Below are 26,699 nucleotides of genomic sequence, written 5' to 3' on the forward strand. Positions count from 1 at the left end.
TAATTTTTCCATCTGTCAAATGCAGATAATAATACTTGTCCTTTTTTGTTTTGTTTTGTTTTGTTTACTTCTTCTTTTCTTACCCTTTCTTGATGTTATGATGACCATTGATAATATGGGTGCACTGTTTTAAGGAGAAAAGGAACAAAATAAATTCAAGGTGTTATCAAATCATTAAGCTTTTTTTAATGCTTTCATTCTAACTGCTCATTTTTTAATGAGAAGTCTTATCTAAAAGGATTTCAAAGAAATTCTGAACAAGTTTCAGACAGTCTCAGTTACTCCTCCTTTTTGTGGCAGAACAAAAAACATATATTCAGACTGAGAAATTATGGATCCCAGACCCACTCTAGATTACAAAGACTGTTAACAGTTCAGGGAAGGGTATGCAGGATGTATGAGCATGTGTGTGTGTTATCACGGTGTTACAGACTAGAAACACAGTGGCATCACAGTAAAAAGAGAGGAATAGGACTTGGGAGGCACTCTTGTGGGGCCAAGATGTCACCTAAAGTAAAGCGTGCCTAGAGTTAGCTTTGGAGAAGTGCTGGAGAAGATCACTCAGTGGCCCCTGTGAGGGGTGTCATCACTCGTCTTGCACACCTGCAGTGTAAGAGCAGAGGCTCCAGACACAACTCTGCATGGTTTACCTAAATACTGTTTTTGCGTAAAACACAGAATTCGAGCTAGATATTATCGTGGAACTTGGGTTGAGGATGCTGTTAGATCTTATGTTGAGGCCCTTGTGTTAAACAGGCACAGTAAAGCGTTCTGTGAATGTACACAGGTACAGTTTTAAATATTGGATGTATGATCTTGGCGCCCATTTATGGTTTAGCCGTTTCCCTGAAAAGACTGTTTTCAAATATCAGTTCCCTGAATTGAACAGATTAATTCTTATGACAGACACAAATTCCCCCTTCTGTTTCATTCCAGGGTATCGACATGTTTTCAGTATTTTTGAGTGCTCATTCATTCATCCAGCAAATAGTTACTGGGAGTTATGTTCAAGGGGAGGAAAAATAAATGATCTTTGAAAGCCTAAAATTGTGTTAGCAGACTCACTACCCTCTAGAACTTTGTGGGGAGTGACGTCTTTGAACCTTAGTATTCTTCCTCATAGTGTTTCAGATGTGTAATAAAAGCTGCATGTGGGAGACATTATTAGATGTGGAACTAATTATAATATACATTATTGTGGTTTTCATCCTAGAATTATAAGAGACCATGGATTAATCAACCTTAGAAAGTTTCAGTGTAAGTATTAGCTGCTTTCTTTATTTTAAAAATTTCTTCCAGCGTTATTAAACAGTCTTCAACAAATCATTTATGGCAGTAGTTCTTTTTTTTTTTTTTTTTAATCTCCACACACAGTCCGGGGCTTGAACACATGAACCTGAGATCAGGAGTCACATGCTCTACCAACTGAGCCAGCTTGGTGCACCAGCATATCATATTGGAAGCTTTAAAAAAATTCTGATGGCCTGGGTATCACCCAAGACTAATAAAGTCAGAATCTCTGAGGGTTATTGCAAGAGCATTTTTAGAAAATCTTCAAGGCAATTCCGTTACATTGTGAGAGTTCAGAACCATTAATGTATCATCAGCACTTATATGATAATTCTTTTTTTTTTAAAGTAGTATAGTAATTGCAGCATGAATATTAATGGATCATTTTCTAGAACTGGGTAGGAACTATATGTTAACATAACCTTGATCATCAGGTTGTTAAACATTTTTATGGGAAAAGCAACCATCATTTTGCATAAGACATCTAGTATTGTATGATAGTAAAACTATAATGACTTCTAAGTGAATGCACACTTTGACCTTACTATTTTAAATATTGGAGATACCTGGGCTGAGCAGAAAAAGGCCCTGTACTTTTTCTTCTTCTGTGATGTAGAGTTTATTCAGCAAATAAGAATGATAATCTCAATGATTACAGTATTTATATAGAAATGTTACAATACTTGTATGTCACATGTGCTTCTCATCCTAGTTGATAGAAACTTATAGAGCTTGACACTCTGTGCCATTGTAGGGTCCATTTCAGCCAGTCACCGGTTAAGTGTTTTTTAATACAGTTATGATCATAAATAAGTATGTTACATCTTTTTTTCACTTTCTGATACTCTTTTTCAAGTGATTGTGGTGTTTTGAAGATGTACCTCTTAATAGTTATGTAATATGTTGTGTGTATGTAAATAAGTATATAATATGCTAAACTTTTATTATTTAGCTTATTTTTAATTTTTTGAATCATTATAATCCTGTGATGAGTTTGTGAATAAATCTTTATATATATTTAGAATTTTTTTAAGGTAGGTTCCCAGAAGTGGACTTAATAGGTCAAAGAATGTGATCATTAAAAATGCTTGACCTGCACTGCCAGATTGTTTTCCAAAAGATAATTGTATAAATTTACATTCCTTCTAGCAATGGATGATATTGCTTGTTTAACCTCATCCTTCACTGAGGACTGTGGGTTTGCAAAAATAACTTAGGATCAGATTTCCATTGCCCTTTCTATAGACAATTATTGGTCATATTCTGGTAGCCACAGTAGTGGGTTCCTGTGTCTGAATGCTTGGGCTTTCAGTAATTGGTCAGTAGCATTTTGACCTTTACTCATAGTAGATCCTGACTCATATAAATTCTGTTCTCAGCTGGTAAACAGAAGTGAGTTTAGCCTGATTACTTTAATTGTATTTTGTGCGTAAGAGCTGAGAGGAGGCCCTGTTGCTTCACAGTGTTGTGCCAGAGGTTTCAATTGCCATTATACTGAGTGTATGTGACCTTAATATTGTAGGCAGAGGGGTTTTTTACAACAAATTTAAAGTTTTTACTCCTAATTCTTCTGTACTATCCATGTAGGGAGTTTTTGTTTTGTTTTGGTTTGGGGGTGGGGGCTGGTAGCGAAAATAATTGGTCTGTGGCTGCCCGTCAAGTTAGCACCTGGAATTTGTGGATAAGAATGTCTCCCTCAAGGGAGGAGATTGAGCTGAGGAGATGACTTAATCTACATAACTGTCATAATGCAAAGCTTGTATCTATATTCCAGAAGTGAGCAGAGCTGGCTTAGTTACTTTAGCTCGTGTACTCACCTAGTTTCAGCCTAGTCCATCTGACTGAAATGACCAAGTAGCAGTTCTGGCTACTCCAGCCTACCATGTACTATTGGCAGGTTTTACTCCTTATCTTCTTTGCCGATGCCACTAATTTTTTTTTTTCTACTAAAAAGTAGAAATTGGATCGTTAGTAATCCTCAGAGTTATTGACTGTGGCTACCCTGTGTATGTGACCATTAAGATGGACTATAGTTATCCAAATATAACTCCATTAGTAGTAAATTTAGTTGTGATACTTAGTTTGGAGGAAGGCAAAATGGCCCTGATAGAGAGTGAAGAAGTAAATACCTCACTTGAGGCTCTGTTGGTAGGGACATTTCTCATGAGGCATGAAAGCTATCACACATTTTTTTCTAGGCTAGTCTACCTCTTCTAGATGGATTATTGTGTCTGCATTTTCCTTGTTTTCCTGCAGAAGTTAATACTAGAAATTTTGCCCAACATTGTTCCTAAGAATACATGATCTGCCTTTAATCATCTTTCCCATTACTGCCAACAGTCCCTGCCCCTGTACAGATGACGAGCCTGAGGTGTGGAGGTGATTATATTATCATCACCAGCGTGCTTGGTGATGCAGACGGTCTTCCGTTCTCCAGGGAGAACAACATCCTGTGTGATAGTCACTGTGATGCTCTTATCTTAAGGATTAGTGTTTTGCATTCTTGGCTTTCCTGTTTGCTTCCTGTCATGGGTAAATCAGTCATGTGAGGTTAGGAATGGTTCCTTCCAATTAACTTCTTATAAAAGAAGCATAGAGAACTTAGAGATTTTTATATTCTCTATGGCATGGTTGTGCTTTGTTTTCACTGTAGTAATGGAACGGCGGTATCCCAAGGAAGTCCAAGACCTTTATGAAACAATGAGGCGATTTGCGAGGATAGTGGGGCCAGTGGAGCACGACAAGTTCATTGAAAGCCATGCACGTAGGTTCTTTTTAAGCCTTGCGCAAGTATTTGTATGTGTGTGTTCATGTAAATAGGAAGGATAATGGTATGTTTTAGGTAAGGTTCTATAAATAAATAAATGGGTATTTTTATCTTTTCTTCCCCTTTATTACAATGAACTAAATTTGGGACTTTGGGGGTGGACAGAAGAGGCTAAAATAAAAAGGCTAGTAGCTTTCTTTTTTCCCACCAAAGCAGTAGTTTAGTAGTTTCTTCCCCCACTTTATATGTAAATTATAGGAGTTTTCAAATATATACAAAGATGGAGATGATAGTATAATGAACCCCATGTATCCATCACCCAGCTTCATCAATTAACACATAGCCAATCCTATTTCATTTTTATCACCCCCTCTTCTCTCACCCTCAGCTGGATTATTTTGAAGCAAATCCCAGACATCAGATAATTTTGTTAATAAATATTTTAGTATTAAAACTAGTTTTTAAGGGCTCCTGGGTGGCTCAGTGGGTTAAGCCGCTGCCTTCGGCTCAGGTCATGATCTCAGGGTCCTGGAATCGAGTCCTGCATCGGGCTCTCTGCTCAGCAGGGAGCCTGCTTCCTCCTCTCTCTCTGCCTGCCTCTCTGCCTACTTGTGGTCTCTCTCTGTCAAATAAATAAATAAAATCTTTAAAAAAAAATAAAATAAAATAAAAAAATAAAATGGGGACAGAGTTGGATGACTCATGGAGATAGTACTTCCATCATTTTCTCTTTTTTTTAATTTTAATTTTTTTTTAAAAAAAGATTTGATATATTCATTTGAGAGAGAGAATGCACAAGCAGTGGGGAGGGGCAGAGGGAGAGGGAAAAGCAGACTCCCTGATGATTAGGAACCTGATGTGGGGCTCAATTTCAGGACCTAGAGATCATGACCTGAGCCGAAGGCAGAAGCTCAACCATCTGAGCCACCCAGGTGCCCCCATCATTCTCTCTCTCTCTGTCTCTCTCTTTTTAAAAAAATATGTATATTTTTAATTCCTTAAAGAGTTAAGGAATTAAATTCAAGCCCCCACAGTGTGGGGCTTGAACTCACGACCCCACAATCAAGAGTCCCATGCTCTATGGACCAAGCCAGCCAGGCTCCCCAGTACTTCCACCATTCTTTTGCCTGGCTTTCTGAGAGACCTCTACCCAGTTACCATTTAATTTTTCACAACAAAAAAATTGAAGTTGTTAAGGCCTACACTTTACGGTAAGCTGGACTGGGTAGCTTAAGCTACACCTTTCATCACAAGTTTTATGTACTTGACCCTCAAATTTAGTTCTGGGAAAATGCTTTACCAAGGCTCTCACCCTGTTCCCATCATGAAATATTTCTTGCATGGCATTGTAGGCATTTCTCTGAGCCAGGTTGATTGTCCTCATCAAGCACCCTGTTTGGTTGGCATTCTTCATGTGGTTTGTACTGGTGACTGATCTTTTACTTCCTGTTCCAGTTTGTGTCATTCCAAAGAACTACACCCCATGGATTGTTCAGGCTCTTCCTTCATCCTTTTTTTTCAAAGTACTCAAATTTGAATGTTCTATCACATAATAATCCAAGCAGTTGCAACCTGAGCTATGCACTCAGAGGAGGCAGAAATCTTTGGTTTATGGAAAACAATGCTCTTTTGTTCCTATAGGAGAAAAGCTGTAAAGAAACTATCTGGGACTTGAGCACAGAGCTTTTGTCCTTTGCTTCCAAAAGGACCATATCAAGTACTAGCAGAGGCAGGTTTTATAAAAGAATTTGGTTATGTGGATAGACCTATTAATAGAGGATTAATAGAGTGGGGAAATTTAGTTGTTTAAAAAAATTATATTTGTTACTTCTGTAGCTAAATGAACTCAGCTGGTTCACCGTGTTTTCTGGGAGATAGTTCCAGCTGCTTTTTCCAGTTGGGGATGGCAGTCAAAAGATGGCTAGCTTAAGTTTTTCTCAGCTTTTGGGTAAAATTTCTAGTGAGACATTACAAATATATAAGATTCCTCAAATGGAATTCCCCAGTCTTTTATATAAGGCAGAATTACTGAAAATACTCAATAGCAAAGTGCTCATTGACGATGATTTTGTTCTCCCAACTTTTCTCCTTCATTTCTTCTTGGGATAAACAGTGGAATTTGAACTCCGAAGGGAAATCAAGAGGCTCCAGGAATACAGGACAGCAGGCATTACCAATTTTTGTAGTAAGTATGCTTAAGCTACACATTGTATCAGGGGGAAGGTGTCTTCTAAACACATAGAGGAAGTCTCTGTTTGAGACCATGTGGATTTTTTTTAAACAAGCTTTCCCTTTTTGGAGTGAGTGTTTGATCTTTCCAGTGAAGTCTTGTCTGTTTAATCCTTATAAATGCCATGATAATAAAAAAGTGATGACACAAGAGAGAGAGATGATGAGCTGCTTTAGATTCAGGAATCTGCTGTGGCCTCTTAAAAAAAAAGGATTTTTGTATTCTAATTTTTAGCATCGGCCTTCCAAAATTTTGTGGTGCGTGGTCTGATCATTTGTATTAACTAAGCTTCAAATGGCTCTACGTGCATACATCCCAGTTACTTGAGGTAGTAATAATAATTATATTAATAACAGCCAACCTCAAAATAGCAACAGTTTATCATACACCAGGCCCTATGCCAAGCACTTCACCTGGATGGTATCACTCGATTCTCATAACAAACTTAGGAGATAGGCAGTGTTATTTCCACGTAATGAAGAAACAAGGTTTAATATGGTTGAAGAGATACATGTAATAGAGCCAGGATGTAAGGGAAGGCAGTGTGTTACAGTAGTTAAGAGGTTGAGGTCTAAACTTGCACAGGTTGTGTTTGGATTCTGGCTCTCCTGTTTATCACATTTGTAATTCTGTTTGGGTTTCAATTTTCCATGTCTCTTAGAGTTAGTTAAGAAGATTAAATTAGAGGGGCGCCTGGGTGGCTCAGTGGGTTAAGCCGCTGCCTTCGGCTCAGGTCATGATCTCAGCGTCCTGGGATCGAGTCCTGCATCGGGCTCTCTGCTCAGCAGGGAGCCTGCTTCCCTTCCTCTTTCTCTACCTGCCTCTCCGTCTACTTGTGATTTCTCTCTGTCAAATAAATAAATAAAATCTTTAAAAAAAAAAAAAAAAAGAAGATTAAATTAGAGATAATGCATGAAAACAGCCCAGTACCTGGCCCACAGTAAATGCTCAATAAATGAGAGTTTCTTTTGTTTTGTGGGAAAGATCTTTAGCATTCCCTCCTTCCTATTGCTTGAAAGCTATCACCCACTACCCATGAGAAGTAGTCTTGTTCAGCCTAGCATAATGGTTCTTTATTTTTAATGATGGAAACCATTTCAAAATGAAATTTTACGTAGAGCCCTGGTCTGTAAATAAAAGGAAAGTGGAACTACTTTGAAGCCTGTTGGTGCAGATCCCGTATAGAACCCAGGACCACCTGGTGTACATGGTGATATCTTTGCTCTTCACAGGAACCCTTGAGATAGTTTCATGGAATCCTGGGGCTTTATGAACGTGGCTTAAAACTCACTACTGTAGGGACGCCTGGGTGGCTCAGTTGGTTAAGCAGCTGCCTTCGGCTCAGGTCATGATCCCAGCGTCCTGGGATCGATTCCCGCATCGGGCTCCTTGCTCAGCAGGGAGCCTGCTTCTCCCTCTGCCTCTGCCTGCCATTCTGTCTGCCGCTCTCTCCCCCTCTTTCTCTCTGATAAATAAATAAAATCTTAAAAAAAAAAAAAAAAACTCACTACTGTAGTTACTTTGGAATCTGTACACCTTTGTTAACGTGTAGAAAACACCATACAACCTTTGTTTAACAAGACACTGATACCAGGTTTTGATTACCTGCTATTGGTTGCATCTGGGAAGGAGGGGAAAGGAATTGCACTAGTCAATGAGGACTTACCTTTGTTCGTCATTTAATCGGTTTTTATTTTTTATTTATTTATTTTTTTTAAAAGATTTTTATTTATTTATTTGACAGAGAGAGATCACAAGTAGGCAGAGAGAGAGGAAGGGAAGCAGGCTCCCTGCTGAGCAGAGGGCCCGATGTGGGGCTCGATCCCAGGACCCCAGGATCATGACCTGAGCTGAAGGCAGAGGCTTAACCTACTGAGCCACCGAGGCGCCCCTTTTAATTGGTTTTTAAAGAAGAGTGTATGCATATAGCACTTGTAACTTTGAAAAAATATAGAAAAAAGAACAGGAAGCAAATATGACCATATTGTAGTCATCTTTGGAGGGGTGGTGGAAACATAAGTGACTAACTTTCTTTGTATTTTTCTGTTTGGGGAGATTTTGCCTCCAAATTTCTTAAAGCTGGGAAGAGAATAAAAAATTATTTCTTGTCAAAAAAGGAATTTCAAACTAAAGGAAATCACGTTGCTCTTTAAAAAAATAATTGTGGGGAGCACCTGGGTGGCTCAGTTGAGTATCCAACTTTTGGCTTTGGCTTGTATAATGATCTCAGGGTCATGAGATCGAGCCCTGTGTCGGGCTCTCTACTCAGTCAGCACAGACTCTGCTTGAGATTCTTTCTCCCCACTGTCCCCCATCCATGATCTCTCCCTGTCTCTGAAATAAATAAATAAATAGGGGTACTTGGGTGGTTTAGTCAGTTAAGGTCCAACTCTTGGTTTCGGCCCAGGTCATTATCTTACAGTCTTGGGATCAAGCCTGGTGTCCTGTGCTCAGCATGGAGTCTGCTTGAGATCTCTCCCTCTGCTCCTCTCCCTGCTCATGCTCACTCACTCTCTCTCTCTCTTTCTCTTAAATAAAGAAATCTTTAAAAAAAAATAAGTAGGGACCTCTAGGTGGCTCAGTTGGTTAAGTGTCTGCCTTCAGAGTCCTGGGATCGAGCCCCACGTCAGGTTCCCTGCTCAGCGGAGAGCCCGCTTCTTCCTCTGCCTGCTGCTCCCTCTGTTCCTTCTCTCTCTTGCTAGCACACTCTCTCAAATAAATCTTTAAAAATAAATAAACAAATACATACGTAAATAAATATTTTAAAAAAGAAAAAATAAGGGCGCCTGGGTGGCTCAGTGGGTTAAGCCGCTGCCTTCGGCTCGGGTCATGATCCCAGGGTCCTGGGATCGAGTCCCGCATCGGGCTCTCTGTTCCGCGGGGAGCCTGCTTCCCTCTCTCTCTCTCTGCCTGCCTCTCTGTCTACTTGTGATCTCTGTCTGTCAAATAAACAAATAAAATCTTAAAAAAAAAAAAAAGAAAAAAGAAAAAATAATTGTGGAAGCAATCTTGTTTTCTTTTTTTTTCCTTAAAATTTTATTTCTGGGCCGCCTGGGTGGCTCAGTGGGTTAAAGCCTCTGCCTTCGGCTTGGGTCGTGATCCCAGGGTCCTGGGATCGAGCCCAGCGTCAGGCTCTCTGCTTAGCGGGGAGCCTGCTTCCCTTCCTCTCTCTCTGCCTGTCTCTCTGCCTACTTGTGATCTCTGTCTGTCAAATAAATAAAATCTTTAAAAAAAAAAATTTATTTCTTTATTTTGGGGGGCTGCTAAGGGGGAGGGAGAGAATCTCAAGCAGACCCCCCACAGAGTGCAGAGCCCGACACAGGGCTTGCTCCCAGCCCTGAGATCATAACCTGAGCCAGAACCAAGAGTCAGATGCTTAACCGACTGAGCCACCCAGGCGCCATGGAAGCAGTTTTGTACAAGAAACCCCAAAATGGCAAACTGTTTGCATGTCGGTTAGAAAGCCTTTGAGTTAGTTCTGCTGTGTTGTTATTGCAGTCACGTTCTTTTCTCCACCTTCAGGTGCCCGAACCTATGACCACCTCAAGAAGACGCGGGAGGAGGAGCGCCTTAAGCGCACCATGCTCTCTGAAGTGCTCCAGTACATCCAGGACAGCAGTGCTTGCCAGCAGTGGCTCCGTCGGCAAGCCGACATGTGAGTGCTTAGTCCAGAGAGCAGGAGTGGCTTCTCGGGTGCTCTGGCTTTTATGTGTAGTTTCAGATATTTCCATGGGTACCCTACCCACGTGGCAAAGTAGTAATAATTGGGTAGCTAGAAAAACTCAGAATTCTAATCTTAGCCATCTGTCTCAGAAACACTGCAGTACTGATAGTTTTGAGAAACATAGCTGGCCTCCTAGAATCCTACTTTGCTACTTTGATCTTCTTTTTAAAAACAGTAAATTTCTCCACCATGCCTCCTCTTTCCACCCCATTGTCTATTGGAATGATTTCCATTGGCAAATCATGTCGCTGTCCTTTCCCCATGATTAGTCTTCATGATGTTCCAGACTAAGAGCTCTTCTTAACAAATCCAGGCGATTTCTTACACCCCATAGAACAGATCACCCTTCCTGGTTAGTATAGTGGGATATGCTGTAAAACAGTACCGTCTGTCTCTATATCCATTTAAAGTAACCAACCTGAGGCACCTGGGTGGCTCAGTCAGTTAAGTGGCTACCTTTGGCTCTGGTTATGATCCCAGGGTCCTGGGATCAAGTCCCACATTGGGCTCCTTGCTCAGCAGGGAAGTCTGCCTCTCCCTCTCTAGCTGCTTCTCCCCCTGCTCATGCTTGTTCTTGTGCTCTCTCTCAAATTTAAAAAAAAAAAACTTTTTTTTTTTTTTTTAAAGACTTTATCTTTCAAAGAGAGAGAGCATGGGGTGCCTGGGTGGTTCAGTGGGTTAAGCCTCTGCCTTTAGCTCAGGTCATCAGGCTCTCTGCTCAGCAGGGAGCCTGCTTCCCCCTTTCTCTCTGCCTGCCTCTCTGCCTACTTGTGACCTCTCTCTGTCAGATGAATAAATAAAATCTTTTTAAAAAAAGAGAGCACATAAGCAGAGGGAGAGGGAGAAGCAGGCTCCTGGCCAAGCAGAGAGCCCCAAGCAGAACTCGGTTCCAGGACCCTGGGATCATGACTTGAGCCGAAGGCAGCTGCTTAATTGACTGAACCACCCAGATGGCCCTCAAATATTTTAAAAAAAAAAATTTAAATAAATAAACTAAGCAATCTGATAAATGACACGCAGGCCCACACGGGCTTTTGAAAATTGCCTTCTTCGGTGTGACTTAAGTTAAATTCCTCTTCTTTGTTTTAGTGATTCTGGCCTGAGCCCTTCTGTTCCGATGGCTTCAAATTCAGGTAATTCTTTTTCAGGCTGGAGCAAGTCTTGATTGTGAAGTTTTCATTCTAGGGATTCATGCAGTAGTCTCTTACCCCTTATAGAAGGAGGGTGCTTAGGCAGAGAGGTAAGTAAGTGTGTTATCCCAATTTATAAACATCAAGCTTTCAGAATTTTCATGGCCAGATAGGGATTATCTTCTGGGTTTGAGTACAGAGCAGGGGAAGAAGGAGCTCCAGAGGGGTGATTTCTGTAGTGTTCACGAGCAGTTAACTTTACCACGATTTTGAGATTTGTCTCACAGATCACTTAAAGTCTTTGTATCCTGAGCAGAAACACAAGGATTTCTTTATAAGTTGGAGATATGAGGTATTTCTGTTTGTTACCTTTACCTCTTTGGGTATGTCCTCTATTTTGAGATTAGTTTTCAGAGCAAGCTTAAGCCATATGTTATCTGCTAATCCTCAGTGCACTTTGAGGTGATATGATTTATAGAGCTCCGATCCAAATTGTGGTGTTTTTTTTGCCAGTTCTCTTGTTATTATTCACCCCTGCTCCATATGCTACATTAGCCGCATTCCTATATCAGAACATACAGACCATGCCCCTGTAGAGACTGGACTAGTCAAAAAGATGACCCATTTGCAGTTTTACCATTCTTCAGAAGCTTAAAACAATAGATTTGTGATCCCATTTAAAATCTCTCAGATTCAGGATCTAGACAGAGCCTAGAAAAGGGTTCTTTAGGGCTACTTTTTTAAAAAAAATTGATTCCCTTGTTTCAGGTGATTATTTCTTAACACTTAAAAGAGAAAAGAGAGTCTTTTAGAGAGTAGTCAGGATAGCTAAATCCAAATTATATTTATAAGTTTCTTACTTCTAACCCTGCCCTCTGAATCTAGATACAGAGATACAAATAATAAAAATATAGAACAGTGATAATTAATAATTTGGTATTTGCGTTTTTGAACCATCTGTACTCACTTATTCTTTGTTGCTTCCTAGGCTGGTGTTAGGCTTCCTCACCCCCTATATTTAGGTTGGGAGACCCGTTGTTCTTCTTCATGCTCTCCATTGCTCCTAAGGCAGTGCAAAGTAGAAAGCCTGGATCATTAATTACAACCTAGCCTGCAGTAACTTTGGTGAGGTACCAAATGATTTTAGTCTTCCTTTTTGAGCATTTAGGGGAAGGCTAAGCCTGTTGGTTATGGAAAGGCTCTTATCCCCTTGTTGAAACTGCAGAGAAGCCTGTTTTCTCTCAGAGCGGCCTATAACAGCCCCTATTTCTCCCCACCTCCTAAAAGGCAGCCCCCATAAAACTTGTTAATATGTTATTCCACATTTTCTTTTGCCTAACTTAGCCCACTTATCTTCCAACTGAGCATTAATTCCAATTATGTATTTAAAACAAAAGCAAAAAATTTTGCACATGAAACTTTCTATCCTAGGTAGTGACCTCATACTTGGGTTTCTTTCTCAGTATGTGAGTTCACCCCAGCTTCTGGTTTGTCCTATAATGGCTCATTGTTCCTCTGTGTGGGTCTTTCAGGTAAACAGGGCTTCTTTGGAAGGAACAGATATTCCCTCACATAATAAATAAGAAGGGCCTTTTGCTGGCCTAACAGTCTGCCTTTGATCTGAAGGCAAATGGTACTTGGTTAATTGCCGTGTTTGCCTCGAGCTCCTGGCAGAGTGCTGAGGCCTGGGAAGTGTCTCTCCTGTGGAGTTGTTATTTCCATTCATCAGCTGTCGGGGTGGGCAGCATATGACCTTTCTTCACTGGGTGACATCTGGGCTTTAGAATTTAGCATCTTACTGGGTTGAAAAGAGTAGCACTTGGGTTGCTAGGGTATGTGTGATTGTATATTTTAGCAGAGCAAAGGGCACAGGAATTACCACTTATATTTTCAGGTGAACATTGCGGTGCCCACGTTGCCAGTTAGATTGAGGCCTGAGGTGATGGGTAGAGATTTCTTAGAGCTGGACATCATGACCTCATTCATACCTCACTGGCCTGGCCACAGTGGACTGTGTTACTTCATACCCGAGGAATTGTCACTCCTATGAAATGCATACCTTTTTCTCTGTCTGTAGGTCGACGAAGTGCACCACCTTTGAACCTCACTGGCCTTCCTGGCACCGAGAAGCTGAATGAAAAAGAAAAGGAGGTAACAAAATGACGGAGAGCTAGAGGAGAAAGAGTGGGATTGATGATACATAAATCCTAGTAACGGCAGCTGTCATTTACTGAGCATTACCGTGTATCAGATACTGTACTGAGGGCTTCATACGAATGAAATTGTTTAACTCATATATGAAATACCTCATATATGAAAATGGTTATTTCCTGATGGAGTGGCCATTTTGATGAGCTCTACTCTACACTCACTCCATCACTATAACCATCACATAAAAGATTGTCCCCACAGCATGTATGTAGCCATAAAGGAGGGACTTCATCATCACATAGAATCAAGGACTAATTTTAATTAAAAATGCCATGACCTAGTTTTCTTTTCCACTAAAATCATCAGATTTATCTTCATATTACTTTTGGCTGTCTCAAAAATTTAAAGCCAGCCTCAAAGGAGTCATCCTCAAGCATTTTCAAAAAAATGTCCCTAGCTCTGAAGTCCATTCCAAAAGAGAAACCGTCTTCTGTTCCTCATGCACTCCTTTTACCGTTCCCAAGATCAGTCTCCCCATCTGCCACTCCATATCATTAATTCAGGTCAGATAGTAAGGGGAGTCTTGGAGTAGACTTGTTAGTCTTTAATTTCAGCCACAGGAACAGTAAAGATTAGTTTGGGAATAGAGAGGAGTGTATGTTCTAGTTCAGCATTGCTGAAGAAGGTCACAGGCCTTTCTAAGTCAAGTATTGAATGGCCTGGAGTTTCAATCAGTTTTATCCTTACCCACAAGCAGTGACCTCTCAACTGCTCATTGCCGTGGGGTACCATGGCAGGGGAGCTGGGACTGAGCCAGCTTTCTAGATTTTTAGCAGCTGAAGTAGCCTCTTTGCAAGGTCTCTGTCTCCTCCTTCAAAGTAGGAAATGTAAACACAAAATCAGGGACCAGTGCTTTATGCTGATACTAAAAATATTGTGATTCAGGCTTGGGAATCCAGGTATCTGTACCCCCGCCCCTACTGTGCCCTATGGCTCTTCCCTGACTGGCTGTGTTGGAATGTGCTGGGCCGAGAGCTGTGTGGACCCAGGCTGTTCCTCAGGACACATACTTGTGCTCCTTGACAGACCCAGGTGAGCCGGCTGACATGTGCTGAAGTCGCTCCCAGCATTAGACTCTGGCTTTCTCTTCCTAAGTGTCTGTCGTGAGGAAGGATTCTCTCCAAGAAAGAGACTAAATGGAATGTGATCCAGCTACCCAGCAGCTCCTATAAATAGTTGGAGGTTGATGTCACTTTTTTGAAATTTTATTTTGGCTATACCTACTGGATTAAATTACGAGAATGACAGATGTTAATGTTTATTAAATTTGTCGTGTCTTGCAGCTCTGTCAGATGGTGAGGTTGGTCCCAGGAGCCTATTTAGAATACAAATCTGCTCTATTGAACGAATGTAACAAGCAAGGAGGCTTGAGACTGGCGCAGGCAAGAGCACTCATCAAGATAGATGTGAACAAAACCCGAAAAATCTATGATTTCCTCATCCGAGAAGGATACATCACTAAAGCCTGAGGCTCTGAGGGCCTGGGATCAGAAATCACAAGTTTGGAATGCGGTGGGCCGAAGGACAGCACAGGCGCTCTGGAGCGTTTCGTTGCTGAGCTGAATTCTCATTGTAAAAAGAGAGGAAGGACAAAGGGAACCTTACGTTGTATTAATATCTCCTTTCTTCTCTACCCTGCTTTAAAACACTCCTGTTGTTGGTGTTGTGCTGCAGAGTTATGTGCTAGATAAGCTATTATTAAATGTGAGTGGGCCTTTATTCCCAACACCTCTTGTAACTAAAACAAGAACCATAGTACCTCCCATCAGAGTGTCGGTAGAAATAGAACTGAACCAGGCTGTGGTCCCAGGAGTCCAGCTCAGATCTTTGTACTTGGAAGGCTGGTTTTCTGATTATGTTTTGCTTTCAAACATTACAGAAAGATCTAAAATAAAGGGAAAGGTTATAGAGCATGAGAAAGCTTTTCTCTTCCCTTCTGAGGATTTTTTAAGCTGACGACTTAACGTTTATGAGCAAATGGGAGGAAAAAAAATCTCTCCGTGATGGTCTTGTCCCAAACTACGTCTTTCCCTTTTAATGTTTGGCTTTGTACTTTGCAGTCTGTCTAATGTGCAGTAGACTTTTGAGGAGGTGGCACCGGATATAAAATGTCTCTGTTATTTTTAGAATTAATGGATTAAAATGTTTTGCTACTTAATTTGTGGGTGTGTCAAGTATTCTGGTAACTAAAGCACACTTAGGGTGTTAAATGCCCGCCTCATCACGCTGCACTGTCTCTGCTAACATGTGTGTCCTGGCGTCACCCTGTTCTTGCCCTGGGTTTCCCAGGATTCCAGGCCCCTGAGGATGGAGATGACACAGCTAACCTCGGCTTTGCTTGGATTGAGACCTGAACCCTAATTTCTCAGTGGTGACAGGCTAGCCTTCAATAAAAGCTACTTTTAAAACAAAAGTAAAGCAGTTTTGTATATGGGACTCACTAGGTACGAGGGTGAGTAACCCCACCACATCTGAAACTTGATCCTCAAACCTTTCCACAAAACAAGAAGCCAAACGTGGAGTCATGGTTATTCCATTTCTGTTAGAAGCAAAGTTTTTTGTAGAAATAACTTCAGAATCTGCAATAAATTGCCTCCAGTAGCTGAATGATTCTTTAATTCTTTCAGTATCCAACGTATCTAATTCAAATATCATATGCTTTGTTGGAAGTATTTGCTCAAACTTTTTGACTCCTGTAAATATGCATGCTTATCTGGCAGTTGCAGATGAAAAGGACACTCAGGATCTGAGGGAATTAGAATAAAAGACTTCAACCTTGAAAAGAGGTGGCCTGTGGAAATTCTGTCTTTTCTTTGCATTGTCATATCTCTCAGAAAACAGGCTCTGTCATCACCATCACCCCTACTTGGTTATAAAGGGATTGCCTCTTGTTCCTGAAAGGTAATTGCTGTTCTAAAAATCAGGGATGCATTAGACACCAAGGTTAGGTGGTGTCCCTGATAGTCCCCAAAGTCCTTAGTCTTGATTAAGGAAGGCTCCCTGGGAGAGGTGAGCTCTTTAGGCAATGATAGGATTGAGAGGAGAGAGAAAGAAAGTGGCAGATGGAAGTGGGAGACTGTTGCAGACATAGTGGGTGGAGGATGATGTGGAGGCAGCAGTGGGAGTGAGGAAAACGATGCCAAAAGGTTCAGTTGGCGAGGACACAGAGGGCAGCTGGGGTAGTTAGGAGTGAGCGGATGGGAGGACAGTCTGATAGAAACCTTGGAACCAGCTGAACTCCGAAAAAACTGATGGGGGTGGGGATCTAGATTTGATGAAGAAAATGGCATGGTTGAAAACAGAAAAATAAGGCTGTAGGGGCGCCTGGTTGGCTCAGTCGTTGAGCGTCTGCCTTCGGCTCAGGTCATGATCCTGGGGTCCTGGGATGGAGCCCCACAATGGGCTTCGTGCTCAGTGGGAGGCCTGCTTCTCCCTCTCCCTCTGCCCCTCCCCCTGCTTGTATTCCCTCTCTCTCTCTCTCTCTCTCTCTCTGACATTTAAATAAATAAGATCTTAAAAAACAAAAATAAGGCTATAATTTGAAATGACTAGATTTTAGGAAGTAGGATTATTACTGTAGCAAGCACAACTGTACAAAATTTATGACCTAGACTCCCTGGTAGGTTTCTCAGAGATCAGGCCATATTTGGGGTAAGGGATACTCTAAAGTCATTGAGTTGCCATCTTTTTGCACTTAAAATAGAAAATCACTTGCTGATACTTGACGAGGTTGGTACAAGTACATTATTTCCTTCCATGTTCTTATCACCAAAGGAGGCCCATCTTGTTACTCAAAATTCAGAGCTAGCAAGGGCCTTAAAAGTATATTCCATCCTTCCCCTTTGCTGCTAGACAGAGTTCACTATTAACCACCTATACTAATCGAGGTCTCTTTTTGTCCATATTCTGAAGAGGAGGCATTTACTCAAATTCAGTGACTTCAGTACTTTTTGCTGTCAGGAATTTTATTGCAATTTAAAATTAAAGGTTTCTGGGGCACCTGGGTGGCTCAGTGGGTTAGTTCCTCTGCCTTCAGCTCAGGTCATGATCTCAGGGTCCTGGGACTGAGCCCCACGTCTCTGCTCAGCAGGGAGCCTGCTTCCCTTCCTTTCTCTCTGCCTGCCTCTCTGCCAACTTGGGATCTCTGTCCAATAAATAAAACCTTTAAAAAAAAAAATTAAAGGTTTCTGCTGGGATTTTAGGTATGTCCTTCTCTGCCAGGGGTGGGAAATAGAGATCAAATTTCTTCCCATGTCATGACCCTTTCAATGCTCAAAGATCTAGACTGTGTGGAGACCAACTAACTCCGTGGGTTATCTCTTTTGGGGTTCCAGTTTTCACCTTTTTTGTTTACAATACCCCCTCTGCACCACCACCCCCCAATTAAATCTAAACTCAGCTAACTAACCAGTCCTTGCTGAGAGGTGAGGACAGGCTTCCTAGTTTTGAGTCATGAAACCAGCTTGTGGTTAGCCAGAAAGGAGCGAAGACCAATGACATTGATCAACAACAAAATTCCAGTTGGTGAGTCATTCCAGCTTTAGGAACTATGCAGATAGGTAATAAGAGAACTAAAATAGCCAGTGTAAAGGATCAGAGACCCAAGTTGTAAAGAGAAGCTTGGAAAAACTCATCTGGAACACTCTTCCACTTAACTCTGGGCGAGAGAGTGGTACTGGTTCTAGACCGCATCCTGGAATATTGCCCATCCATTTTTTTTGTTTGTTTTTTTAAAGATTTTATTTATTTACTTGACAGAGACCACAAGTAGGCAGAGAGGCAGGCAGAGAGAGAGAGGAGGAAGCAGGCTCCCTGCTGAGCAGAGAGCCCGATGCGGGACTCGATCCCAGGACCCTGAGATCATGACCTGAGCCGAAGGCAGCGGCTCAACCCACTGAGCCACCCAGGCGCCCTTGGCCATCCATTTTGAACGATGTCTTTGTCAGTACCTTCCAGATACACACTGTATTATGGTTAAAAAAAGCTTTCCCACAACGCCTATGTACCTGCTTTTTCATTTGTCTGAATTTATCTAAAAATTAAAGTTTGGTTCTGGAAGTACTGATCTCGAAGTTTTCTTTCCTTTCCAGTGTGCTTAGCCAGATGTGGTTCACTTCTCCCTGACCTCCCATAAAGGGACACAGCTATTCCTGTAGACTTGTGTAAAAACTAAGACAAAGACTTCCTCTTCAATCAGACCCAATAACTACCTCTTCTGAGTGCGATGTGAGATGGAGCAGGATCTCTGATTGCCCAACAGGGTCAAAGCAGCCTGGATAGGATAGTAATAGGCATGCCGACATAGGCATTTAATTTGTGAGAACAGTACTTGAGTATTTAATGAGTATTTTGGAACCTAAGTGGCCTATTGAAGTATGCACCAGAACATAGTTTCCTGCTTTTGAGGTGTTGGGAGCTGGGAGGTGGGGACAGGTGAATCATTTGAGACAAGCTGGGAAGGCCAGTTTCTAAAACTAATGGGATTTTTTTTTTTTTTTTTTTTTTTTTTGGTTCAGTTTTGCCAGTTGCCTCAGCTTCTGTCAGTTGAGATGTGCTATGATAAGAGTATCAACTGCTCTTTGATTTGACTGACCAGGCTTACAAGTCAAGAGACAGGTATTTAAGGGAAGGGTGACTGTCTTACATCTGACATTAAAAGTCCTTTGTCAGGATGAGTTACTTGCTTGGTATGTATTGTGTACTGGGCCTCTTTCCTGTTAGGAGCAGGAATAATGGGGAAGTTGAGATAAGAATCCAGAAAGTGACCATCAAAAGGTTTAAACCCAAAACAGAGTTACCAAAAAAACTTTTTTTTTTAAAATTTAATAGATGTACTTCCCTTTGTCTTTTCTGCAAGCCCTGTAGTTAACCTTTGCCAGCCCAGACTTGTTTAGTGTCTTTCAGGACTGTATAATTAAGGCTGAGGCACTTATTTTCTACTTTGGAGCACAGGAGGTAGATTTCTGTGGCACCACACTAATTATTTGGTTGAATTAATCTCTCATTCTTAACCAAGCAACACTTTTTCTGGCTTGTTCTGGTTTCCCCTGAGGTCTTCCATGGTAGAAAGCCTCCAAGTAGAAGCTTGCTAATCATCCTGCCCTGGGCCAGAGTTGTGTTCAACAGAAGTAGCATCTTAGGAAATATGGAAAGGAGGAGACCTCATAGTTGTTTTAAGAAACCAGGGCTTTAGGGGCACCTGGGGGGGCTCAGTGGGTTAAGCGTCTGCCTTTGGCTGAGGTCATGATCCCAGGGTCTTGGGATTGAGCCCTGCATTGGGCCCTCTGCTCAGCGGGGAGTCTGTTTCTCCCTCTCCCACTCCCCTTGCTTTGCTCTCTCATTCTCTCTCTCTGTGACAAATAAATAAAATCTTAAAAAAAAAAGAAAGAAAGAAAGAAACCAGCACTTTATTAATCAAAGTAAAAATGTTGAAATGCTGTCATCTTATCACCCCTCTTCAGTGAACTGACAGCCAAGTGCCAAGTCATCACACTTCCAATACGTGTCACCTCCTTGGAGAGCTATCTGCCAAGTATATACTCTGTTTCTGAAATTGTTTGCAATGACCTAACCTTCTCTTTTCTCCCATTAAACAATAGATAACTTCTGATTTGGATTTTCCCCTAGTATCACCCCTCATTTAGGGAATTCCTTAAAAACATAAAAATGTATTATTTTAAGAAATAAAAAATTAATGGGACTTGCACTGAGAAGCTTAATTTTAAAGATTTTATTTACTTATCTGACAAAAACAGGAGAGGGAGAAGCAGACTTCCTGCTAAGCAGGAACCTAATGTGGGACTTGATCCCAGGACCCCAGCCAGAATCATGACCTGAGCTGAAGGCAGACACTAACCGACTAAGCCACCCAGGTACCCTGGTGCTTAATTTTTTAATGTTCCCAGTCAGTGTGTCCTGTAAGGAAACATACTGAATTGGGGGGGGGGGGCACCTGGGTGTCTCCGTTGGGCCTCTGCCTTCAGGTTCAGGTCATGATCTCAGGGTCCTGGGACCCCCCTCTCTCTCTGCCTGCTGCTCTGCCTACTTGTGATCTCCATCAAATAAATAAAACCTTAAAAAAAAAATACTGAATTGGAGCTAAGTGTCTTGTGTTTTATGCCCATTTTCAATCTTAGAATGTTGTTTAAGATGAGAAGGGCAATTTCCAGGGCTTTCCCCCCAAAAAAATATTGAAATGGATTGAAGAGTTCAGAAATGCCATGAAGAGGGGCACCTAGGTGGCTCAGTGGGTTAAAGCCTCTGCCTTCGGCTCAGGTCATGATCCCAGGGTTCTGGGATCGAGCCCCCAATCCCATCGAGATCTATGCTCAGCGGGGAGCCTGCTTCCCCCTCTCTCTCTCCTGCCTCTCTGCCTACTTGTGATCTGTCAAATAATTAAAAAAAAAAAAGCCATGAAGACACTAGCTCCCTAGTACAAGGGGCCTGAGGAGTGGGTGGACTGATCTGAATTCTCCATAGAGGGGGAGGGAGCAGCAGGGTTCCAACCCTGTCCCCATGGGAATTTGCTGCCTGCTTTGGAGAGGTAGAACTGTTTTTCCGTACAGTATCTTGTTCAAGAGCCTCTTTTTAACCAGGGGCAGGCCGCAGCAGAAAAAGCCACTCTACTGGGGATAGGAACCAGAGCCCTTATTTTTCCCCAGAGGAGAGCACTCTGATATATTTTTACCAGAGGGTATTTACCTAAGCTTTGGCCACAGATTTGTGACAGCAACGTCAAGCTTACCTGGCAGCCCTCCTCCCCAACCCCACGAAAATCTTTGCCTTGTTTCGGGCGTGCATGGTTTCAAGATTCAGGACACCTGTCAGATCGAAGTCAGCATAGGTTTAACTTCATAATGCAAAGCAAAATGCTTTTGAGAGCAAAATCTCCCAGGAGTGCCTCCGCCCCCAGCAACTGCAGAAAAGAAGGCGTCTGTGGGAGAGAAGGGTGGCTATAGACGTCATTGCATCTTCCAGATCCCAGCTGTGACCTGGCTCAGAGTTTTACAGTTAAAAATAACCATGGCTTAGAGTTGGGGGAAAAAGTAAACTGTTGGGTCTCCATGGAAACTAGGAGAGGGATAAAAGCAAGCCATGGATTTCCAGCAGATGTGGCAAGATGGGGTGGATATAGGCCTTGGAGCTTAGAGGCTTTCCGGTGAAAGGGGATACCCCTGATTAGCATCCAGGATGTAACTACACATTGCTCCAGGGCTCTAGGGACACGCTTTGCTGTCAAGATATGGTTGCAACTATAGTCTGTATATCTTAGGTCTGTTGAAAAATTGAGGCATCCAACTTCCTGTAACAGAGATTTGCTACTATTTGACAAAGCAGAGAGCTGGTGAACAACATAGTAGGTTAGAGAGCGCCTTTTTTTTTTTTTTTTTTTTTAAGATTTTATTTATTTATTTGTCAGAGAGAGAGCGAGCAAGAGCGAGCACAGGCAGACAGAGTGGAAGGCAGAGTCAGAGGGAGAAGCAGGCTCCCTGCGGAGCAAGGAGCCCGATGTGGGACTCGATCCCAGGACGCTGGGATCATGACCTGAGCTGAAGGCAGCGGCTTAACCAACTGAGCCACCCAGGCGTCCCTAGAGAGCCCCTTTTAACCCATCTGGGAACCTCTGCTACCCCCTCCCCCATTCACATTCCACTCTTTCATTTACAAAGTCAAAGGCTTGGCCTAAGTACCAATTTATAACTTAGAGGGGAAGTCTTCAAGCTCTTGAGTTGACATGGACATTTACTCCCCTTGAGTGGGATCAGGTTTTTTTTGTCTTTGATGTTGTAGTAATTATGCAGAATGGCATAAGTTACCCCGGATGTACATGCACTCCAATGTTCATAGCAGCAATGTCCATGATAGCCAAACTGTTGAAGGAACTGACATGCCCTTCAACAGATGAGTGGATAGAGAAGATGTGGTTCATATATACAATGGAATATTACTCAGCCATGAAAGGATAAATACCTACAATTTGCATTGACATGAATGGAACTGGAGAGGATTTTGCTGAGTGATGGAAGTGAAATAAGTAAAGAAAGACAATTATTGTATGGTTTCACTCATATGTGGAACATAAGGAGCAGTGTGGAGGACACAGGGGAAGGGAGGGAAAAATGGGAAGAAATTGGAGAGGGAGACAAACCATGACTCTGGACTCGAACCAAACTCAGGGTTACAAAAGGGAGGGGGATGTGGGATGGGGTAACCAGGTGATGGGCATTCAGGAGGGCACGTGTGGTGATGAGCACTGGGTGTTATACACAACTGATGAACCCCTGAACACTACACCAAAAAATGATATACTATATACTGCCCAATATAACAACAACAACAACAAAAATCTAAAAAAAAAAAAAAAAAAGTGGATCTCTTAGCAGTTCTGGTATTTTTACTACCAGAGGTGATTAACTCACTCTTGGGGGGAAATATCTTATTTCTTCATTTACCATTCCTTAAAGTTTTCTTTAAAATCAAAAATTTTGGGGGCACCTGGGTGGCTCAGTGGGTTAAAGCCTCTGCCTTCGGCTCAGGTCATGATACCAGGGTCCTGGGATCAAGCCTCACATTGGGCTCTCTACTCAGCAGGGAGCCTGCTTCCCTTCCTCTCTCTCTGCCTGCCTCTCTACTTGTGATCTGTGTCTGTCAAATAAATAAATAAAATCTTTAAAAAAAATAATAATGCAATCTTGGGCAAGTTTCTTAATCCCTCATGTCTAATGTGTGGTTGATAATACCTACCTGACTTAGTGTGATGAAAAAGAAGTGGGATAATGCACCTGGCACCTCCTTTCTTTTTTCCTTCCCATCAGACCTTTGATATTTTCATGCAACTCCAGGCAGGTATGAACAGCGTTTGATTTTCCATTACTACACAATTCATACTACGCTAAAGTCTCACAGAGGGACAGTAAGATCTAAAAGACAAAGAGCAAATGTTAAAACAGGCAAATGTGCCTTTTTCAAGGACGTTTCTTTGGAATTCTCATCACTGTGCATCATTGTTAACTGCCCCAGGGCTGAATTAAGGGCAGAAAACTTCAGACACAGATATTAAATGACCTAGTTATCATGGGTATGTTGTAATATTCCCTTATATAATGCCTACCTACCTCAAGAAGCTTGAAGTCAGGTTACAAAACTGTACATACACTATTGTAACTATATAAATAAAACTAAAAAATCATGTATAGAAAAAAGACCAGAAAGAAAAGTTGCTAACTGTTGTTTTGGTAAGGTTGTAAAATTATGGGTGATGCTTTCTCTCTCTCTCTTTTTTTTTTTTTTTTTGGTAATGTGACATTTCCTTATTAATGGAAAAATATTTTATGAGAATGATGAAAACTAAAAATAAAAGTTTGGAATATTCTACATGTAATACAATTAGTTAATCCTTATGATAGCCATATAAGGTGGTATCTTACATCTTACAAAATAGCACAAGCCTTCAGCAAAATCTGTAGTAGATAAAATTGTGTGTGTGTGTGTGGGGGGGTTTAAAGATTCTATTTATCTGACAGAGAAAGAGCAAGAGAGCACAAGCAGGGGGAGCGGCAGAGGGAGAAGCAGGCTCCCCACAGAGCAGAAAGCCTGATGTGGAACTCGATCCCAGGACCCTGGGATCATGACCTGAACTGAAGGCAGACTCACAACCAACTGAGCCACCCAAGAAAATGTGTGTTCTGGGTCATCCGTCCTTCTAGTTCTTAATCTTAATCTTCTTAATCTTCTCCTTATTTATAGTTTGTTTTTTTCCCCCAGATACCTGGTGTCCACTGCTCTTCTCCAACATGTCAAAGGACAATAAAGATTTACTTCTTTAGGGGATTTGCATTTTTATAGTGATCAGTAGTATATACTCTGGAATTAGGAGCATTAGCAAGCAGGTGTTCGAAACATCTGTGAGCCTTGGGACCTGACGGCATCCGGAAATCAGACTTCTGCAAACTTCTGTAGATCAGAGGAGCCTTGATCACAGCTGTTTCCCAGTGCTGACAGATACATGAAAGCTGTTGCCAATTTGTTAACCAGAGGCAATGATACGAATGGAAGATGCAACTGTTCTTTCTAAGGGACTCATAAAGGTCTGATTAGCCTAATCTAAGGCATTGCCCAGGCAATTAGGAGAACATTTTTGGAAAAGCAAACTTCAGAAGCCAAGCAGAGTAGAAGTTTCTACCCTCTATTTACTGCATCTAATCAGATCAGCTCTCATTCTGCACTCAAGCCCCACTGCTGTCAGGCACTGCTTGTTCATTCAGACGTAGTCAGGATCAACCACCCCTTCGCTGGGCATAGACAAGTCCTACTTTTGTAGCAGATGGCCTCTAAGATGTATCTGCATATAACATAGTTTTATAAAAATATCTGTGTACAGTCTAGTAATGTGCTGTCCAGTAAGGCAGTCACTAGCCTCATGTGGCTATTTAAATTTATTAAAATTAATTAAATAAAAAATCCAGTGTCTCAGATGCACTAGAGCCACATTTCAAGTGCTCAGATGCCATGTGAGGCTAGTGGCTACTGTGTGGGACAGTGCAGATACAGAACATTTCTATCACCCCAAGTTCTACTGGACAGTCTAGAAGGTAACACTTTCAAATTGCATTTTTGTAGAGGCATAGGTCAGCCTGCACTTAAAGGTGTAAAGCACATCCTGCCCACCGGCATATATGTAATCACTAAATGGTCTTACAGACTTTAGCACTTCTTTCTACTTTCCTTATTCTCTAGATCTTTGCACATACATCACACTCAACACAAACTCTATTTTAGCCTGCCTTCCTCCCTCCTTTTCACTGATGAGGATAATGGTTCTTAGGGTAGACTTAGTTCCTATAATGCGTGAAAATGCCCAACTCCTTGTTACTAACCAGAGCTGTACTGGAAACCTGTCTTGTGTAACAAACAAGCTTGAATCCGAAGAGGAATGTGTCTATTTGTGTTGCTGAGTCATTGAATTGACTGAGGAAGGTCTGGGGGGCGGGGGAGAAACGAAGCTGCATACGATCGTTTCTATTAGAGTTTTTGCTATTTCGGTGTTCACATGTCAAAATAAGTCACTAGACAAATTGATGGTGGAGCAATTTAGTGCCGGAAAAAATGCCTTTCCCAGCAAGATTTGAACTCCTAGTTGTTTTTTCTTGAATCGGATTGTTTTGTTCCCTTGCCGAAAGATTAATTTTGCCGAATTTTAAAGCTTTAACTCTCCTCTTTAATGAAAGCAAAAATAAATCTCTCCAGTCCAGGCCTTTTTAGCTCCCATACGATTATCACTAAAATGCCTTCATGTTATATTTTTGTCTGGAAAACAGAACTTTTAGACATTCCTGCACCCACGGGATGACTCTGAATCCCGTCAGAGATCAGGAAGAGCATGAAAAAGCCTCGAAGCTTTTGGTTGAAGATACTGGGGAGATGTAAAGCCTTTCCACCCCCTCCCACCGCGCCCCACCCCCTCCCCCCAAACCTAGGACTACTGTTTAGACTGTTGAGCAGTTCGATGCCAACGATTTACAACGGTGAGGAGCGGGGGCTGGTGAGTAAAGGGGCTGGGCTTGGTCAGGACTCCTAAGTGTCTGACTCACTGCAGAGCCTTGAGGAAGTCCTTTATACCTCCCCCCTCACCTGCCAGGGCAGGTCGTGCTCAAAAAGTCCGTTCGCATCTACTCATGTTACAGATGGGCAAACCTAAATTTGAAAAGCTCCTCACAGTGACACAGCAAATAAGCCCTCCGCGAATCCACGGGTTCAGCCTGGGCTTCGGACACGCTGCAGCTCTACCTGGGAGGCACGGTTTGTGGATCCGGTGTTTTGAAAGTCCGAGGGCACCTGCGGGGTAGGGTGGTGGGTCGGCGGTCTCGGGGCCGGCAGAAGATGGCCATATCTGTAGCTACTTTGGAGTCTCGGACGCACTAGCCTTCCAGAGTTTCTAGAAACTGCCTGTACCCTGCCCAAGCAAATTCACCCAACAGTTGCCGTGAGGTTTATTTTCCCTTTACTCTTTGGTCCCAACTCCTGGGCTCTCCCGTGCTGGATATAAGGTGGGGGTGGGGTGAGAGGCGGTGATTAGTCACTTACTGCAGTCTTCACACCTTTTATATTTGTATTGTCGCCTTGCCTTTAACCCTCTCGCGTCCAGGAAGTACCCCACTACGCCACCCCTGCGTCTCAGCCCCAACGCTGAAGTGGCGACGAGAGGGGTCGTATATTGTGAAACACATGAGGAGACTCCTGGGGCGCCGGCCCGAGGGGCGCCCAGAAGAGTAGGGGGCGCGCCCCGCGGCTTGGCTCGGCGGCCAACGGAGCAGTGCGCACGCGCTACGCCCGCCGCTCCGCGCGTTC

General features: G+C 42.3%; 2 protein-coding genes and 1 long non-coding RNA gene across 7 annotated transcripts in view; 2 read left to right on the forward strand and 1 right to left on the reverse strand.

The window, feature by feature from the left end:
• Positions 1–15,510, forward strand: part of TADA2A (transcriptional adaptor 2A) — a 51,235-nt gene extending 35,725 nt beyond the window's left edge. For 2 of the 3 annotated variants that reach the window (XM_059149734.1, XM_059149735.1), the window contains exons 10-16: positions 1,214–1,257; positions 3,944–4,054; positions 6,171–6,242; positions 9,810–9,942; positions 11,101–11,144; positions 13,219–13,292; positions 14,636–15,510. In XM_059149734.1, coding sequence (XP_059005717.1) covers positions 1,214–1,257; positions 3,944–4,054; positions 6,171–6,242; positions 9,810–9,942; positions 11,101–11,144; positions 13,219–13,292; positions 14,636–14,821 — 664 coding nt within the window. In that variant the 3' untranslated portion in view covers positions 14,822–15,510. The remainder of the gene's footprint in view (positions 1–1,213; positions 1,258–3,943; positions 4,055–6,170; positions 6,243–9,809; positions 9,943–11,100; positions 11,145–13,218; positions 13,293–14,635) is intronic. The other variant, XM_059149736.1, reaches the window with a different exon arrangement.
• LOC131816768 (uncharacterized) lies at positions 44–26,682 on the reverse strand. 3 transcript variants are annotated; one of them, XR_009348171.1, is made up of 6 exons: positions 26,450–26,682; positions 23,097–23,272; positions 14,363–14,518; positions 13,201–13,271; positions 12,109–12,204; positions 44–124 (listed from the first exon to the last, which is right to left on the reverse strand). It is a non-coding gene; the product is annotated as an uncharacterized LOC131816768 (long non-coding RNA). The 3 variants fall into 3 exon arrangements; XR_009348170.1 differs by having other exon boundaries at positions 26,436–26,682; XR_009348172.1 differs by lacking the exon at positions 14,363–14,518 and having other exon boundaries at positions 26,436–26,682.
• Positions 26,132–26,699, forward strand: part of DUSP14 (dual specificity phosphatase 14) — a 28,441-nt gene continuing 27,873 nt past the window's right edge. The window contains exon 1 of the mRNA XM_059149742.1: positions 26,132–26,150. The gene's annotated coding sequence lies outside the window, so the exon portion shown is untranslated. The remainder of the gene's footprint in view (positions 26,151–26,699) is intronic.

The sequence above is a fragment of the Mustela lutreola genome, chromosome 15, assembly GCF_030435805.1.
Source record: "Mustela lutreola isolate mMusLut2 chromosome 15, mMusLut2.pri, whole genome shotgun sequence".
In the NCBI taxonomy this organism is placed as follows: domain Eukaryota; kingdom Metazoa; phylum Chordata; class Mammalia; order Carnivora; family Mustelidae; genus Mustela; species Mustela lutreola.